This window comes from Daldinia decipiens (assembly GCF_022478715.1).
Source record: "Daldinia decipiens strain CBS 113046 unplaced genomic scaffold F4813scaffold_60, whole genome shotgun sequence".
Lineage (NCBI taxonomy): Eukaryota > Fungi > Ascomycota > Sordariomycetes > Xylariales > Hypoxylaceae > Daldinia > Daldinia decipiens.
The window spans coordinates 85,058-101,594 of NW_026054603.1; the positions used below are offsets into that span (position 1 = coordinate 85,058).

At 45.2% G+C, this 16,537-nt stretch overlaps 4 protein-coding genes across 4 annotated transcripts; 3 read left to right on the forward strand and 1 right to left on the reverse strand.

Moving 5' to 3' along the window:
• Positions 1–382: 382 nt before the first annotated feature.
• On the forward strand, positions 383–3,046 carry F4813DRAFT_376980 (bicyclomycin resistance protein). The gene is made up of 3 exons (XM_049245185.1): positions 383–789; positions 929–1,379; positions 1,456–3,046. Exons 2-3 carry the CDS (start codon positions 938–940, stop codon positions 2,754–2,756), a joined length of 1,743 nt encoding a protein of 580 aa, XP_049094714.1. The 5' UTR covers positions 383–789; positions 929–937; the 3' UTR covers positions 2,757–3,046.
• A 6,352-nt stretch (positions 3,047–9,398) lies between these two features.
• Positions 9,399–10,877, forward strand: F4813DRAFT_376985 (DUF1748-domain-containing protein). Its single transcript, XM_049245186.1, has 4 exons — positions 9,399–9,692; positions 9,901–9,976; positions 10,072–10,114; positions 10,330–10,877. The coding sequence occupies exons 1-4, from the start codon at positions 9,687–9,689 to the stop codon at positions 10,469–10,471; spliced, it is 267 nt and encodes an 88-aa protein (XP_049094715.1). The 5' UTR covers positions 9,399–9,686; the 3' UTR covers positions 10,472–10,877.
• Positions 10,878–11,024: 147 nt separating this feature from the next.
• On the reverse strand, positions 11,025–13,756 carry F4813DRAFT_301397 (uncharacterized protein). Its single transcript, XM_049240766.1, has one exon. The coding sequence runs from the start codon at positions 13,514–13,516 to the stop codon at positions 11,363–11,365; it is 2,154 nt and encodes a 717-aa protein (XP_049094716.1). The 5' UTR covers positions 13,517–13,756; the 3' UTR covers positions 11,025–11,362.
• A 1,186-nt stretch (positions 13,757–14,942) lies between these two features.
• Positions 14,943–16,179, forward strand: F4813DRAFT_301404 (uncharacterized protein). The gene is made up of 2 exons (XM_049240767.1): positions 14,943–15,228; positions 15,302–16,179. Exons 1-2 carry the CDS (start codon positions 15,124–15,126, stop codon positions 16,082–16,084), a joined length of 888 nt encoding a protein of 295 aa, XP_049094717.1. The 5' UTR covers positions 14,943–15,123; the 3' UTR covers positions 16,085–16,179.
• Positions 16,180–16,537: the final 358 nt, after the last annotated feature.

Genomic DNA, 16,537 nt, shown 5'->3' on the forward strand with positions numbered 1-16,537 from the left:
TACATACTAGCCATCACAGTATGGGGCATATTTTTTTTTTGGACGGCATTCTGCTCGGACACGGACGCGTGAGCGTGCACGGGCAGTATACGCGGACGACCCTCCGTTGAAACCGCAAATTAGCAAAGTGTTTACTTGCCGAATTTTGCGCATAATTCTTCAACGACCACTTATCAATCAATCTCATTGGCACTGAACGAGTAATAATGGAATAATGGTACCTAATATTGGTGTTTTGCTAGGAGGCCCTAAATACCTAGCTAGGATCACTGGGATCACTAGGATCACTAGGAGCTATGTACATATTAGAAGATTTCTAGAGTCCCGAATTTGCACAAAACCAGATTCGGCTGGTCGGATGGTCGACAGATATATGCATAGTCCCTACCGATGTCCTCCCCTTGCTCCTTGGCGTTGTCACCAACTAGGACCAATCGAATGTTCCACTGGTAAAAGCGTGACATCGCCTTTACAATAATTAGTAAACCCGACCATGGTCGGGATTCGGTGCCATAAACCTACACTCTCATCCCTTCTTCCTGTCTCTTCTGTTTCTGTAGTGTTTGATCCTAGTGATGCGGTGATCAAGAGATCCCGCGAGAACTCAAGCGGTTATTACCCAGCGCAGAACGCGATACCAAGCCGAGTCATATATATTTGACTAGAGAATCGTGAATTAGACGCGCAAAGACATACCGAATTCGTTACAGCGCAGATCAGTCTAGTTAAGGTCACATCTTCCCCTCAAGATTTAAATACTCCAAGAAATCTAAGAGAAGCCAAACACGAGTAAGTATTTTCCCACTTGGCTAGTCGAGCAGCTTTATGCCTTATACTTGATCTTGATTTCGTTTTGTAAATCATTGTAGCCTGTCTCCTGTCTCGCTCCAAATAACAAGGAAACATAAGTCGTTAACCTAGAAGCTAGTAAACAGCAATGGTGTCCAGCGCAGCATCAACTGCCTCGGCAACGCACACAGATGGGGATGATGATGCGTCCGGAGAGGCGCGGCTGCAATTGCAGCGCAAGATAAGTCAGGCGGTAGACGAAGGACATGATGCAGATATCCCGTCGAGCCAGGGCTTTATAGTGGATGAGCAAGAAGAGCTTAAACGACAGCGATCGAAAGCCGAGCGGAGGCGAAACTCATTCGCCAGTAAGAAGAGTCGGACGGACCGCGACGTCGAGAAGGCGCAAGGGCCCGGCGAAGCGCCATTATCAAGCAGCAACGACGGCGAAGATAGTGATAGCGATCCTAACATTGTCTGGTGGGATGGACCTGACGACCCAGAGAACCCTTATAATTGGCCGACGTGGAGGAAGGTTCTCAACTGCGGACTCATCAGTGCCATGACTTTCGTTTCCCCCTTAGCATCATGTAAGTCTTTCGTACCTTGAGTACATATCGCATTTATTTTCGAGCGCGTATTGGATGAACACTAACCATTACATAGCTATCTTCGCTCCTGGTGTTCCTCAGGTGATAGCCGAATTTCATTCGACATCCTTAGAAATCGCCTCGTTCATGGTTTCGGTGTATGTGTTGGGCTTCGCAGCGGGACCTATGTTATTTGCGCCGTTGTCTGAGATATATGGTCGAGTTATCCTTTTCCACATCGGAAACCTAGGATTCGTCGCTTTCCAAGTCGGATGCGCGCTTTCTCCAACATTAAACGCCCTCATCGTCTTCCGATTTTTTGCTGGTGTCTTCGGTTCCGTAGCGGTTACGAATGGCGGCGGCACGATTGCTGATATGGTCACGCAGGAGAAACGAGGGGCAGCAATGGCTGTTTTTAGCATAGGTCCGCTTTTAGGCCCTATCATCGGACCCGTTGCTGGTGGTTTCTTATCTGATGCTGAGGGTTGGAGATGGTTGTTCTGGCTTCTGGCCATTGTTGGTGGAGTTCTTTCAATTCTCATGATCTTCTCTCTCAAGGAGAGTTACGCTCCCGCAATCCTTCAGAAAAAGGTGGCCAAGTTGCGTAAGGAGACAGGAAACAATTTACTTCGATCGAAACTCGATGCCGGTTTGTCGCCTAGGGACTTCTTTAAGCGGAGTATCATTCGCCCCTTCAAGATGCTGTTCCTTTCGCCAGTCATCGCCATCACGTCGCTTTATATGGCCGTCACCTACGGCTATCTCTATTTAATGTTCACAACCATGACCGATGTGTTCCAGGGATACTACGGCTTCTCAACAAGCCTTGTTGGATTGGCGTATATTGGTCTTGGGGTGGGAAGCATAATTGGTATTATACTTTTCAGCACTACATCCGATAAATACATCAAGAAGAAAGCTACGGAAGCCGACGCGATAGCCCAAGCTACTGGCATACCTACAGCTGGCATGAAGCCGGAATATCGGTTGCCGCTACTCCCTTTAGGAGCCTTTCTAATCCCCGCGGGTCTATTTATCTACGGGTGGACAGCCGAATATAGGGTCCATTGGGTTGTTCCTATCATCGGAACAGCTGTTGTCGGTTGCGGAAACTTGCTCGTATTTATGGTTATTCAACTATACCTAGTCGACGCCTTCACTATTTATGCCGCCTCCGCCATAGCATGCAACACGATTGTTCGATCTTTGGCTGGTGCCGTACTTCCGCTGGCTGGACTGCCGATGTACGCCAAACTGGGTATCGGCTGGGGTAACAGCTTACTAGCATTCATCGCCATCGCATTGTTTCCTGTATCACTGGGCATAATCAAATATGGGGAGCGTCTCAGGAAAAGATTCGTTATAAAAAATCTCTAGTGGAGACATTAACTCTACGGACTTCTTTTCAAACCCATTACTTACAGGGATATTAGGTTGCATTAGGGAGGGTTTATACATGAAGAAAAGGATACCATCTATCATCAATGCGTATACTGGGGCCATAACGGCTACAGAATAGAAAATTTAGCGTCTAATTATTCTACGGATTTTATGTATTATATAGTATGTTTAATTAGAATCGCTGTCACTACCACACCAGGCTTTAGATATAATAGCCAAACCATCATCAAAAAAAGAATGGAAATTTTTCATTTACTTTTAGGCAATATTCAGGATTTAACATACCTTGAAAGTTGACGACCAGAGCCCATTTACCCACCGACCCCGACTGTCTGACTATCGACGGTTACACGGAGTTCATGGACTTAAGAGATCCGAGTCTATACGCATATATAAGCCCTAGCTGCTTACTTCAATGTCTTAGGTAGGATCTAACTGTTGATACGAGTTAACCAGTTAATTTTCGGAAATGATTTGAGGGGTTGATTACATTGTAGACAAGCGATTGGTTATACATATACGAAGGGTACAGTCAGTGGGGAAACTGATATTTTCTCCTTTACGCAGTGATTTCTGTTATCTAACTCCGCCCCTGGATTTGACCGTAGTGCATCATCGCTAGTCATGCTTAAAATCCTAAGGGATTTTCGTTCTCATTGTCTATTCAATGTTCAAAACGGCATGACAATTATTTCAACTACAAATAAACTAGAAAATAGCATAGCTGTATTCGACAGTGAAATCTTTTATCCAGTATCCAGTAGGGGGTGATATACGTTTCTAACATCTTGGATGGGCATTCCTCCTAGGTGTAGATTTAAGGAGTCTGCACCACCGGTATTCGGGATTTCTAGCTCACTGCAAGAATTCTGAAAGCCGTTGTACTTGCATCATAGTGAAAATATTATCTAAAAACACATACGGGACAACCTTCCATCCCGCAAAATGAGGTATGGGGTTCAGACACGTCGTGCCTATCCTCAAATACCACTAGTTTATCTAGGGCAACCTTGCGAGCCTATGCTAGACCAAATGCAACTAGGTTAAGATAGCTCCCGTAAATCTCGCCCCCTCGGGTTCCAGTTCCTCGGATCCCGAATTCTTGACCGAGTCACGAGAGTTCTCGGAGGGTGAAGGATTGCTATGGTAACTATAATGGTTCAATATCATAATAACCATCGTTTAGTCACAGGAATAGTCGATCGTCTCCCCCACAAATCAAATATTCAGGTTTCCATCCATTTTTTGGCTGTCTACAACAAGCAGCATATCAAAACTGCCTATGCTAACCCTTATTTATTTAACCCAAAAATATCCTAAGTGGCCCAATAGGAGCTTGACAATTCCTCTTGAGATTCCAAAGTATATATCACCCAGGCATCCGAAGCAGCGAACAAAAGCAAGGGGCCAATTGTCATTTCGGGAACTACGTTGGCTCTCATTGGCTGGTACGCTGTGTGCTACACGAACCTTAATACTACTTCATTATCGCCGTCTTAGTCTTATTGTATTATTCTGGGGATGAAACTCGGTTTAAGGGCCTATTTCCAATCCTGCAGCCTGATACCAGGTTTGAATTCACCATTATTTAAGCGATAAAATAATTTCAATAATTACAATAATGACATAATATACTTCGGAGATAGCCATGCAAACGGGTTGTTCAACATACAACTCCAACTTACAAGCTGATCCTAATAAGTCAAAACACCCTTACTGGGGCCACCCTAGTGGGGGCCACCCATTTCCCATACAAAATCAACGATTTCGCATATTTGTATTTAATTCAAGAAAATAGATAAAAATATATGGTCTTTGATTTTGAGTACGGTATTGAATTCTCACCAGGTATAAAATTTTGAAAAAATGGCAGGGCTAATATCTGTGGTAAAATGAATACAGGAGTATACACTAACAGTTATACATACAAATTTATATGTAAAGCTGTTAAGGGATATTATTGCTTATAACTTTACCAATTAATATGGTATAAATGTAAAATCTATATCGTTAAATAAGGGACATTTTAATACAACTTTTAAATCTAGGGCGAGTTATATAACTGTTGGATTGACTATGTATTACGTAATAATATGAAAGGGAATGCAAATAACGATCGTGTTCTGATTGGTTGTATTGTGGTAAGAGAGGAGGGGTTCCCCCGAGTGGGGAAAGATATCTATTGTACAGATGCGTGGGCTGTGCGTGGGCGGTGTGTGTGGGCATAACCCTGGTCATGTGACGAGGTCACGTGACCGTTATCCCAACAATAACTTATTTATCTGAGAAGTTATAAGCGTTTATAAGGTTTTATGGTAATTTGATGAAATTCCCATATAAAATTAAAATTTTTAAAATTTTTAAAATAACATTAAAAATACACTTTACTGTTTTACTATTAAAACATTAGATTTTAAATATGATAAAATGTACATAAGCTATTATAATGATCGGAAAGTAAAACATAAGAGATTTTATATTTTTATCTATTTCTTTAAATTAATTATAGACATGCGAAGTTGTTGATTTTGTATGGGAAATGGGTGGCCCCCACTAGGGTGGCCCCAGTAAGGGTGGTTTGACTTAATACCAGTAGAGCTAGAACATACATATAACTCTCTATGATGAAGTTGACCTTCTAGTTGAATTGTATCAGATCTAGGTAAATCGTATTATTATATTTAGTTTTTGGTATTTATATTTGGGTGTTTATTTGCCTGAATACTGTCTAAGTGAGCCAAACTGAGGGTACCAAGAGAGGTTCAAAGACTTCCCAGAAAAAAACATAATACACAAGTAGTTTTAGAGAGGTTTATTCAGATATCACAACTAATGAATGGGCGTAAGATGATGGTTTTACCAGCCAAAGGGGTGAGCAGAGAAACCAGACAATCTTATAAGGCTGAAATTGGACTAAAGACCAAAGGGGTTGATACAAGTCGCAGCCTACAATTATTGTACCGCATGAACATCATCTCGGAACACTACACTTACCTAATATAGACACACTCTCGGTAAGTTATTAACACATAAACTTTATCATCGTATTATTCTTTATATTAGCATGAAAGCAGTTTACTAAGCATAGGAGGTGGGATATTACGAATCTAGCATGAGTTTGAATAGCAACACATGCCATTTCATACTAGTATCACCTCTAAGGTAATTTACCCGTTTGTTTGTTATTACTATAAAAATAGATAGTTATATGTTAGCCGTTATATCTATACCGGTGTGTCACCGGGGATATATGTCAATATCCGTCCGGGCCGCCCTATTTAATACGCCAGACGTGACTTCCACAGACACAGCCAATCAATATGTAGGATCATATTGTTATTTAGCTTTTGCAGCTTCCTCATTGCCGTAGATTCTATACATAGGTGCTATTCACTCATATGTTTGTGCTATTATTAATCTTCGAGAGCTTCCCTGTCGGCGCCACTTCCATGAAACATGAATCCATTCACGGGATCCTGTCTTTGTCTAACTTACTAGACTTCCTGTCATCGTTTCCTTCAGGGCATGGTTACTCCCATCGTTTGATATATTCATGGTCCCTTCCAGCTAGATACAAACAGCTTATGCAACTGGCTAGTGAATGGCTTCAGATATACGCTCGCCGCTCCTCTCTTAGGATACACCAATCATCATCCTTACCTCTGGGTGTGCTTAGCTGTAGCCAGTCATCGTTAAGACTATTAAGTACTAACCCTCTTCGTTCCTACCCCCGGAAGAAATATGTTTGTTATTATCCCCAAGACAAACCCGTACGCAGTTAGGGATTTTCCTATTGAATCTCCTGACCACAGAGACCCAAAAAGCTCCTGGCCGCTTAATGTCAATTTCTGGTCCAGTTTTACTTGGATAAGTTTCTAGTTCCTTGTCCTTCAATAAGAAGGTCACCTGGGTACAGATGTTCTCACGTTACTAGCAGGACAATCAGGATCGTCAGGACGATCCATAAACATAGCAACAAATCGCCCTGGCGATTGTTTTATTCCTTAGGTAGGTGCTCACAGACTTTTCTCTATTCCCCACAGGGTTCAATTCTATTTAAACCCACCCTTCTCCCAACTTAGCACCAGAAATTCAAAATTCTCTTCTTCATCCTCCTCTCCTTCTAACCCTCTAACCTATTAAATTATTCTCCTCAACATCAACTACATCACAATACAACACAGTACTACACAAAAACTACACAAACTGCTCTTCAAATTATTTAATAAATACTCTAACCTAATACACTCCTAGATACCTACCATACTATTGGACTCCTTTGCACGCTGATGTGAGCATAGGAAGAGACGATATTGTTAATCTCTTGTTCCAATAGAAGGCCAAGATCCACATCCTTTCTAGAGGATTTTGCAACTGTTTCCTCCCAGGCGAGAGACTGATATTCAAAGCAAAGAGCTACATTCAACCTGCCTGGATACCTCTTCATACCGCAATCTGCCACAATAGTTAAGCAGACTTCTGGGTTTCAAGGTTAGTATTTCCCTTATATTTCCTAGTGATACCTCCCCATTGAATCAAAAGATTTGTTGGAATACTACCACCACCACCACCATCATCACACCCCTGCACACAAACACGCGCACAAACACAAACCCCTTCTATCACACAATACCTTACTACAACTACACCTCCCCGTCATTTAACTATGACTGCATAATTTATTTTCCAGTTTTCCCTTTATGGTCATACTGTTTCAGAGAGAAAACATTTGGTTACGGTGACGTGGAAATGTCACAGCCAAACTGAGCAGCTAACAAACATATCAATAGTCAGCGAGCAGCCATGAAAATGTAGTCCCCGAAAGCCCCAGACTACCTAAAACCAAGACCCTGTTATCCTCCTCATTCATCAACTCAGAATGAGAGGCGATAGCTTCATGTCTCCATTTATGCACTACTTGAAAATCATTTCACTACGCTTAAATTACAGCATACCCTTTACTGAAGTAGAAAGTCATCAAAATTAAGGCAACTCTGAACCCCTTCTATTCTATCGCCTACACCAAATATTCTCCCTAGTTCGCCGATACGCCCATCAGGTATGCTCTATTCTATCGTTCGCTATCAAAAAGAAAAGTCCCACCGACCCATAATCTTATTACACTATGAAAGATGTGGCCCAGTGTGCGAACGAAGCTCTCAGAACACATTGACCTGTGCTCAGCCAGGGTACAGGTTGTGATGACATAGAAGAGGATAAATGGCTACAAGTCCAGCCATAATCTACAGAATGCAGGCATCACACTGGAAGTATCGCACTTCCCGGAGACTGGGCACAAGGCCATATGAAGCGATCACAGAGGAAAGGATCGAATACTATGAAGTGGAGCAAGAAAGACGGAAGCAGACTTCCCTGTTCCAGGAGGAACTCTAACATATCTAAACTACAAAAGGCAATGGCTTTACATACTAAATTTATCCTTTGTCCTGGATGTGTCATCTAGAATCCTAAAAGCAGTAAGTTCTCCTGAATTCATAGAAGCTGCATTACATGATTGTATGTGTAAACTGACTTCTTTATTAGGATGACCCTAGATTCATTTTATACCAACAATTATTCCATGTCTATCGAGATACTAATATCGATGATGCTTTCAAGAGGAGGCTGCAACTATTAACTAAGCAAGAATTCTTGAAGTGATACTATTGCTATATTTCAGCAAAAGACATCATATATGCATTGTTAGCCGATGACTAACTTATCACAAATAGTAGGAGATACCTACCTTATATCTGCTGGGGGTGATATCGCCGACATTGTGTTCTATCTTCATATGAACCAAGTCACTGGCCTCATAATAAACCTACAACCAACTACACAAACTCGGCCGCGAATATCTCAACCAAAACAAGAAGATACTGGTTTTCCCGAGATAATTCCCTTTCTCGTTAACTTGGGAGTTCATTTCTTTCCACTCCCTCGTCAAGAACTTTGTCACGCTGTTGGGACAATGGTCATGTGACTACATCACGTGACCACGATTATGCCCATACACACCGCCCGCGCACAAGCCTACGCATGTATTGTACAGTAGATATTCACCCCACTTAGGGAAACCCTCCATTTACTTACCTGAATCAACAACCAATCAGAATCAGTCATTTCGTATTACTTCGTTATGTATTTCCTACCTTTCACTTTTATTACGGAATATTGTCACTCCAACAGGGACATCCGTACAGTCTTTACACGATAGAGCTTCATGATGTGGAATTATTATTATGAGGTAGACCAAGAAAATATAGGAACAGCCTTGTTGTTTAGCAAGGAGCTTAAATCAAGGATACTACTTGTGAGAATACTCGTTTATGGCACCGACATCAAAGAGAGGGTTTAAAGGGCTAAGACGATGCTGAATATAAAGTTGTTGGTGACAGTTTCCCGACACTATAATAAGTGCTGTACACTAGAAATATAAATGTCAGTGATAATCTTATAAGAGATATGGAATAGGTACAATTCCGATGTCCCCTGTCTCGGCCGATTAGATAAGCATAAGAGGTGGGGATGGTGCCCCGCCTACAAAGTAGACTAGCCTAATATAACGATAGCTGTTGGAACCACTGGTCCACCGCCACGCTGCTGCTACCAAGGGTCGCGGAGCGATGCACGCCATGGGGGCCGCCTGTGCCTTACTGTGTACACCTTCGCTTTATTCCGCTAGACACAGTGACCGATTTACCGACCTCATGACAAACGCCTCGTGATCTTTCCGTTTTATCCAACCTCCTTCAACTAAAAACGACAAATCGAAATAAGGCCCCGACGTGACTCTTTTCTTCCTATCGAGCAAAAAAACAACCCGAGAAACTCCCCGATACTCCCGATATTCTCCTGCGAACCGGAACTTTCAGCACAGTTCATTGTAACAGGTACTCAGTCAAGATGGTGGTATGTTTCCCCTTACGCACATAATCAATCTCCTTACGCGAGAGCATCAAGCTGCTCCCCCCTGCCCTGGGAAGCTCTCAAATAAAGGCAGGGCTTTAGCTTCGTTGCTATAGGGACTGCTGTTTATCTCTATCTTCTACTTTGCTTTCTTGCTTGCTTTACTTCGCGACGACGCTGATCTCTGATCGATGTGTCTTCTTCCCGACAGTTTCTCAACTTGCTGACATTTGGCCTCTGGGGAAAGCTTGGACGACTTACTCACTACGCCGTTGATGCGGTTCTCAGTATGCGCTCCCTTCATTTCTCTCTCTCTCTCTTTCTGTGTACTCTATCTGTCTGTCTGTCTCCTGTGGAAGCAACTAGCTAACCCGGTCTACAGTCTCGACTATCCTCGCGGGCATGAGGCGCTCGACCGGCCTAACGTGAGTACCTAATACATACATACATACATGCATACATACATGCATACACCCATCTCCCTATCCATCATCCGATCGTGCGATCGCAGCGCGGCTATATCGCGGAGAAATTGCCACGGCGGGAGAGGCTGAAAAAGAAAAAGAAAAAGAAAGAAAGAAAAAGCAACCGCGACGACAATGTCCAGTAGGGAATAGAATGCTGATTTGATTATCCGCAGCTTCAACACCGAGCGCGTGACTGTCGGCGAGACTAAGGAGGCCAATAAGTGGATAGAAAAGTACCTGGGCGTCGGCGAATGGGTCATGGATCAGTCCGTCGCGATAGCCGGGTCCAGCGGCTGGTTCCAACGGACTCGATGAGCGGTTAGTACGAGACGGGAGGGTTGGGGATGACGCGCGATATATCTGTGACTGGAAACCGATCTCCCATTATCAATCATAGCGCTTGACTACGATTCTTGGCGAGACGCCCATCCAAAAGCCGGTTACACCTCTATCACCGATGCATCACCACCACCCCTCCACCTCGAACTGGACCGTACTCGATTGGATTTTCCTTCCCCCTCTTTCACGAACAGGCGTTGTTGTTGTTGGGTCCATATATCCATTTGATGAAAGTTTCTTGCTGCTACCACGATAGATGAAAGGAATGAAATGCTCGCCTCTGCTTGCTTCACTTGGCCACTACTCCATGCGCAAGCCGACAGTTGTTGCGGCCGCATTACGCTATATAAAAATATAAAGCTACAGTCTCATTTGCGGGCAACTTTTTGTTTCTTTCGTGCCGTTGTGGTCTTTCCCCCCCTAGGTGATTTGTCTAACACAGTCGTCGCCTGTGTTGTTTCGCATATACTACTACTTCAGCAACACCATTTCGACTCAACTCGAGCATCCTAAGTAGGCGAATTGAGAATGCACTGATACTCGTAATAAATGTCTCATTCGTAAAATAGGAGTATCTACCCCCAACGCTGATCTAATATGCTAAACCGTCATACCCATGGTATCCGCATCGAACCCCTGAACTCTGCTGGATCCCGTCACGACCATGCAGTCCGCAATGCAATCCCGTATACTAACTAACTAGGTAGCCAGATAAGCAATTCCTCTACGCCCAACACCAAGCAGACCACGCCACGCTGTATTCATAACTCCGGATCCCATCCTCATAAATAGTAACCGCTGTATTTATGACTCGCATTCATGACCGCATCACATACATACACACAACGATCTCGATAACCGTATAGACTAATCAACGACATCGTCATCCCTGCGGCTTTCGGAGAGCAGATCCGGCGGGATCTGGTTATCATCCTCGTCTTCGATCTCACTGCTCTCCCTCCTGAGGCGGCTGCGGTTAGGCATAGGTATGTCCTTCTCAATCCGGCTCTGCGGGGGACTATGCATGGACAAGAATTCGACGGGGATATCATTGTGGCTCTCATCCTCGCTCTCGTGGTGTGGTGCTTCGCTCAGCAATTCCGGCGGCACCTCATTATCGCTCTCGTCGCGGTGCGCGGCGCCGAGCAGATCTGCAGGGGGGCTGCTCAGTTGCTGCGCATCGGGGTTGTCCCAACGCCGGACCACGCTACGGCTAAGTTCCTCATCCTCGTCCGGTTCCGAGGAGCGCGGTTCGATATCCGAAATCCCATTTTCGCGCACGTCAACGAGATCGTTGCTGCCGATAGATGTAACTGGTGTGATTATGCCGTTGTCGTACCCAGAGCTGCGGATTATTTCCGCGAGGAATTCCTTAATACCCTCGAAGTGTGCGAGTTCGGCGCCGATGACAGCAATTAGGAGGTTCCAGCCGCGGGACTCGACATAGTCATGCTGCCTTTGAATTTCACGCAAGGTCCCCTTGAGGACCTTGTACTGATCTCGCAGAATAGATGCCGGGTCGCCGGATTCAAGATTTTGCTGCTGCTTCGTGGCATCTTGTAGCGATTGGTTTAGTTGGGTTTCGAAATCGACAAGCATGGTGAGAACCTGCTGCCATATTTCGTTACCCTCCTCCAGCGCCGCCCGTTCCTTGTCAACGATAGTTTTGCGCTGCTCGAGCACAGCAACTTCACCTTCCCACCAATCCTTCGCCATTTCCGTCGTTCGTCTCTCTGGTCGCAAAGAAAGAAAATCGACGCCAGACATATGTTTCGACATGAGCGCAGCGAAATCCTCACCGCCCTGTTCCTTCAAATCCTCGACTTCGAGCACTTGTACGCCTGGGTATTTCATCAGCTCAAAAATGCCCTGATCGCACTGCTTCAGCGCCCCCTTGTACCCGCTAAGGCTGGCTTCTCGGGTACTCCTGGCCTCTTCAAGCTTTCTTTCTAGACTAGCTTTTGTCCTCCTCAACTGTTTGAGCTTTTCCTCGAGCTTCTCGATATTAGCACATACTGTACGGTGCTGATTCTCCATCGTCACTATTTCGGTCTCGATCGGCGTCTCGCTATCTTCTTCTAAAGCCTTCAAATCGGCCGTGATAGATTTGCGCTGCGACGACAGATTACGTAGCCTTGATAAAGCGGCCTTCCGCTCAGCCAACGCAGTGGCGATATATGCGTCTTCCTCATTCTTCAAGTCAGCCAGCATGGTGACAGATCGAGCGATACCAATACGGGCCTGTCGTTTCGACAGAGGTCTTTTCTTGGGCTGGCGAACAGGCACGACCGAACCTTCGTACAGCTTTGTCTGAACGGAAGATGCCGTCATATCTGGTGATAACTTTTGCTTGGTGTCTTTGGAGGAAGTCTTTCCTGTATCGTTCCCTTCAAGATCTCGTTCTAGCGCAACACCTTGAGCATCTAGTAACTTCTGAAGTTCATTCTGCAATTGGCGTTCCCGCCGCTGTAACATTTTGAAAGTGTTATCAACCTCCGACTGTATCGTACGGTCCGCCGTACGATCAGGTCGTCCTTTGAATATACTCTCGACAAGAGATGTATGGGTACTGGTAGTAGCATGTCTACTGTCGCGTGGCTCGGTGCGGATGGTTGGTCGCCAAATACCAGGCGGAACCTTAAGATCATTGCTTGTAGGCTCACTAAAGTCGTCTACGGAGTTGGGGGTTCGAGATCGTGAATACTGCGGCCGACCTTGGTAGGCGAACGCGATCGCCTTGCCTTTGCCTTTAGAGCGAGGGGAAGGATTCATGTTTGGCGTATTAGTTCCGGATCCGCTAGGAGTATCGGAAACGATATCTTTGTAGGCGAATATACGAGTTGAATCTGGGGAGAGAAGCGCATCGTCAGGTCGGGGAGAGAGTTCGGAGAGGTCGTGTTCTTCTGCCTGACGCCGCGGCGACGATGTATATAGTGGTAAGAGAGTTGACATTCCGCCTTCACCAAGTCCTAGCTTCGATAGTAAAGTGTCCCCAAAGCTCATGTTTGTCACCTCCGGCATATGTGGACTCGGATAACGTTATATTAGAATTCGATGCTAGAAACTCTCTCTCGATTGCATTTTGTTAAAGAACAATATTCTGTAAGTTAAGAACTACAAAAGACGCATGAACGCCAAAATAATTAAAACAATAGAGCGCCAAAGCAAAAGAAGACCAGCTCTAATATGATATGAGGTATGTATGTCACTACGATATGCGGGATGGTTCTAGGAATGAGGAGGAAGGCAATCTCAGCCCTCGGTATCGATAGGTAGTTAAGGTCATATCGATAAATGCTTTATCTGTCTATTTTTCAGGGAAAGTGACAGGGTCATGAGAGCTTAGCAGGTGCCGAGACAAGAGACATGCATATTTAAAGATGTTTCTTATTGGTTCGTTACTAACAACCGAACTACCTATGTATCCAATTACCAATCACGTCACATTAGGTAAGGTACCTATTTAATAGGTCCTATTAACGTTGGATATTATTTGTACATTTATGTCTTATGTTTTAACTTCAACTCTGCAACTTACCAAAACCTTGGTTCGCCGGTTTACAAAAAATATTATTTAAAAGACCTTTCCCTTCAGATAAAATATATTGGGTGACGTCGGAAATGTAACCATGGAATCGGCCGTTGTGACCTTGTCGGAAGATCCTCCGCATCATTTATCCCCCCCTGTTCCGCCTCTCTGCCCTTGTTTCCCTTTCTAGTCATGCATCCAGGTTCTGAAACGATCTGTTCGAGATATCTGCCCAGTCACGGACTCGACTTAGACTATTCAGATATGACGATCTTCACCAGCTCGCACGAACAACCCTACGAATAAGTAAATCTACCTTCCTACAGGGTTGTCTCGGTGTTTAGTCGTATCATATATCGATGTAGCTCAATGCAAACGGAACGTGTCCTCGCCGTCCTCGCTGCCTCAACCATGGATACCATGGATACCACGGATACCATGTAAGATCTAATCCCGTATCAGTGTTCTCATCCACATTTACATAAGGGGAAAAAGAAATATGGGATCTCTTCGCTGTTAGTGATCTCCGCATGGGGATCTCGAACCCAGTCGCCCAGTCCCCTAATATAATTGAGGTAGTAATTGAACACCAACTGGGTAGCGGCCCTATGTATTCACCCCATTATCTCCCCATACCGCTTGCGGCCGTCACCGACGCAACACTGGCGTTCATTGATCTACATATCAAATTCTCCAGTAGACCAGCTGTAAGTTGTTGCGGGGAGTTAATTGATTGACATCTTGGGTGCCGGGGAGACGATTTATTTAGTCGTGATCGCCACTTCAACCTCGCGCGTCATTCACTTTTACAGCTGTCGCCCACTGGACTTCGTTGCGCTGCCCCTCTGGAGTTCAATGAACAGTTGTCAAGAGGTTCAATTAATTCACTTGGTACTTGATCAACTGGTGCCTTCCTTGCAAATTATTTCTATTCAATAAATTCTTACCGTCAGGTTTAAATTTTATTGTTTGCACCCTTTAATTCCTACAAACGCCAAACATATCGTAGGAACCTCGCAAGCAGCGCCAATCCTATAAAGTTAAGAACTCGGCCATCTTATTATAGGATATTGAATTGGTTATAATATTGTCAATCAAAATGCTAGCGACTCTTCTCTCGAACAAGGCGGGCGTCTTGCTCGCCGCATTGTCCAGCGTTGGTGTGGTCCTTGCCGGACCCGTGGATGCACGACAGGCAGCCAAGGTAAGTAAATAAACCAGAAATTCTACTACCTCAAGATGTTTTATTTCAATATAGTCGCTAATTCTTCACATAGGATGTCGTAGCTCGCGCAGCTGATGTCTCAACCATCACGGGCTATGCTCATCCCTTGACGCTCACTGCTCTGTCTACACTTCGCCCTGATCAGACAGCCTTGTCATACGCCTCGCCTCCTACGGCCATCACGGTTCCTACCAAACCACTTCCGCCTGCCGGAGAGAAGGTCGCCGAAGCAACCGGTGTCCAAGCTAAGGTAGCGGATGTCTCCGAACCCGCTGCGGCCCAGACCGACGCGCCGAGCGCAACCTCCGTCTGCACATCCATTGCGGGCACCTATCCTATGGCCACCATTCCCAACTTCTGCAACCCCTCGGCCCAGGTCAACGCACCCAGCTTCATCCCGAGCCGCACCGATATCCCCACTGCCACTGTCACCGTGGGCGGCGTGACTAACAAGCTCGACTGCTGCGTGCAGTGTGCTGGCATCTTCAACTGTGTCGCCTGGCGCTTCATCCCCGTGTACACCCAGGCACCCAACCCACACCTGCCCGGTGGCTTTGACCCTTGGGGCCGCGGTGACTGCGAGGCCGTCTACCACACGGGCAACCCGGATGACGAGACGAACACCGCGCATGACGACTCGGCAGCGAACCTGTGCCCCAACGGCAAGGTCGGCGAGCTACTAGCTAACAACGGTAGCGCTTCGAACAAGGCTACTGGCAGCTGGACGAATCTGTACTACAATGGCTGGAACGAGGGTCCCTGCGCTGAGCCCGTGGCGCCGTTTGATAGTGGCAAGGATGCGGGACGAGGAGACGATGCGAACTTGTGTTCGTAGGTTGGAGAGTTATGAGATAGGAACTAGTTCGGTTACGATAGATGAATAGGTCGTGGTTTACGACAGTTATTAATGCGATGATTTATCATCTCTATCCTACATGTCTACGGTGATTCCACCTATGTTTCGTGTGCCGTTGTCTGAACTTGAAGTGCTTCTTCGGTATCATCATCGTTTAAGAAATTATTAGACTCATCCTTCTTCTTACGAACATCGGTCACATGCTATCCTACGTGGCTATGGATGCTGGTCGAAGATTAAGACCCTTGGTATTGTACCATGCCGATTTAAGTCCCTAACCTAGTAGAGCTACCACTATTCCCATAACCCGAAAATAAGGGTGCATTTTAATTATAGTGGCTAGGATATAAATAGTACAGAGGGTATCTACCGAACAGCCCTACCGGATTGTTGACATGGTTTAGTGGTGTCTTCAATTTCCTTTTTATTTGT

Coding starts and splice junctions, on each gene's coding strand:
- F4813DRAFT_376980 (XM_049245185.1), top strand. CDS start 938: ATGGTGTCCAGCGCAGCATCAACTGCCTCGGCAACGCACACAGATGGG. Junction 1,380..1,455: donor CGTTTCCCCCTTAGCATCAT/GTAAGTCTTTCG, acceptor ACCATTACATAG/CTATCTTCGCTCCTGGTGTT.
- F4813DRAFT_301404 (XM_049240767.1), top strand. CDS start 15,124: ATGCTAGCGACTCTTCTCTCGAACAAGGCGGGCGTCTTGCTCGCCGCA. Junction 15,229..15,301: donor ATGCACGACAGGCAGCCAAG/GTAAGTAAATAA, acceptor TTCTTCACATAG/GATGTCGTAGCTCGCGCAGC.
- F4813DRAFT_301397 (XM_049240766.1), bottom strand. CDS start 13,516: ATGCCGGAGGTGACAAACATGAGCTTTGGGGACACTTTACTATCGAAG.
- F4813DRAFT_376985 (XM_049245186.1), top strand. Junction 9,977..10,071: donor CGCCGTTGATGCGGTTCTCA/GTATGCGCTCCC, acceptor CCCGGTCTACAG/TCTCGACTATCCTCGCGGGC. Junction 10,115..10,329: donor AGGCGCTCGACCGGCCTAAC/GTGAGTACCTAA, acceptor GATTATCCGCAG/CTTCAACACCGAGCGCGTGA.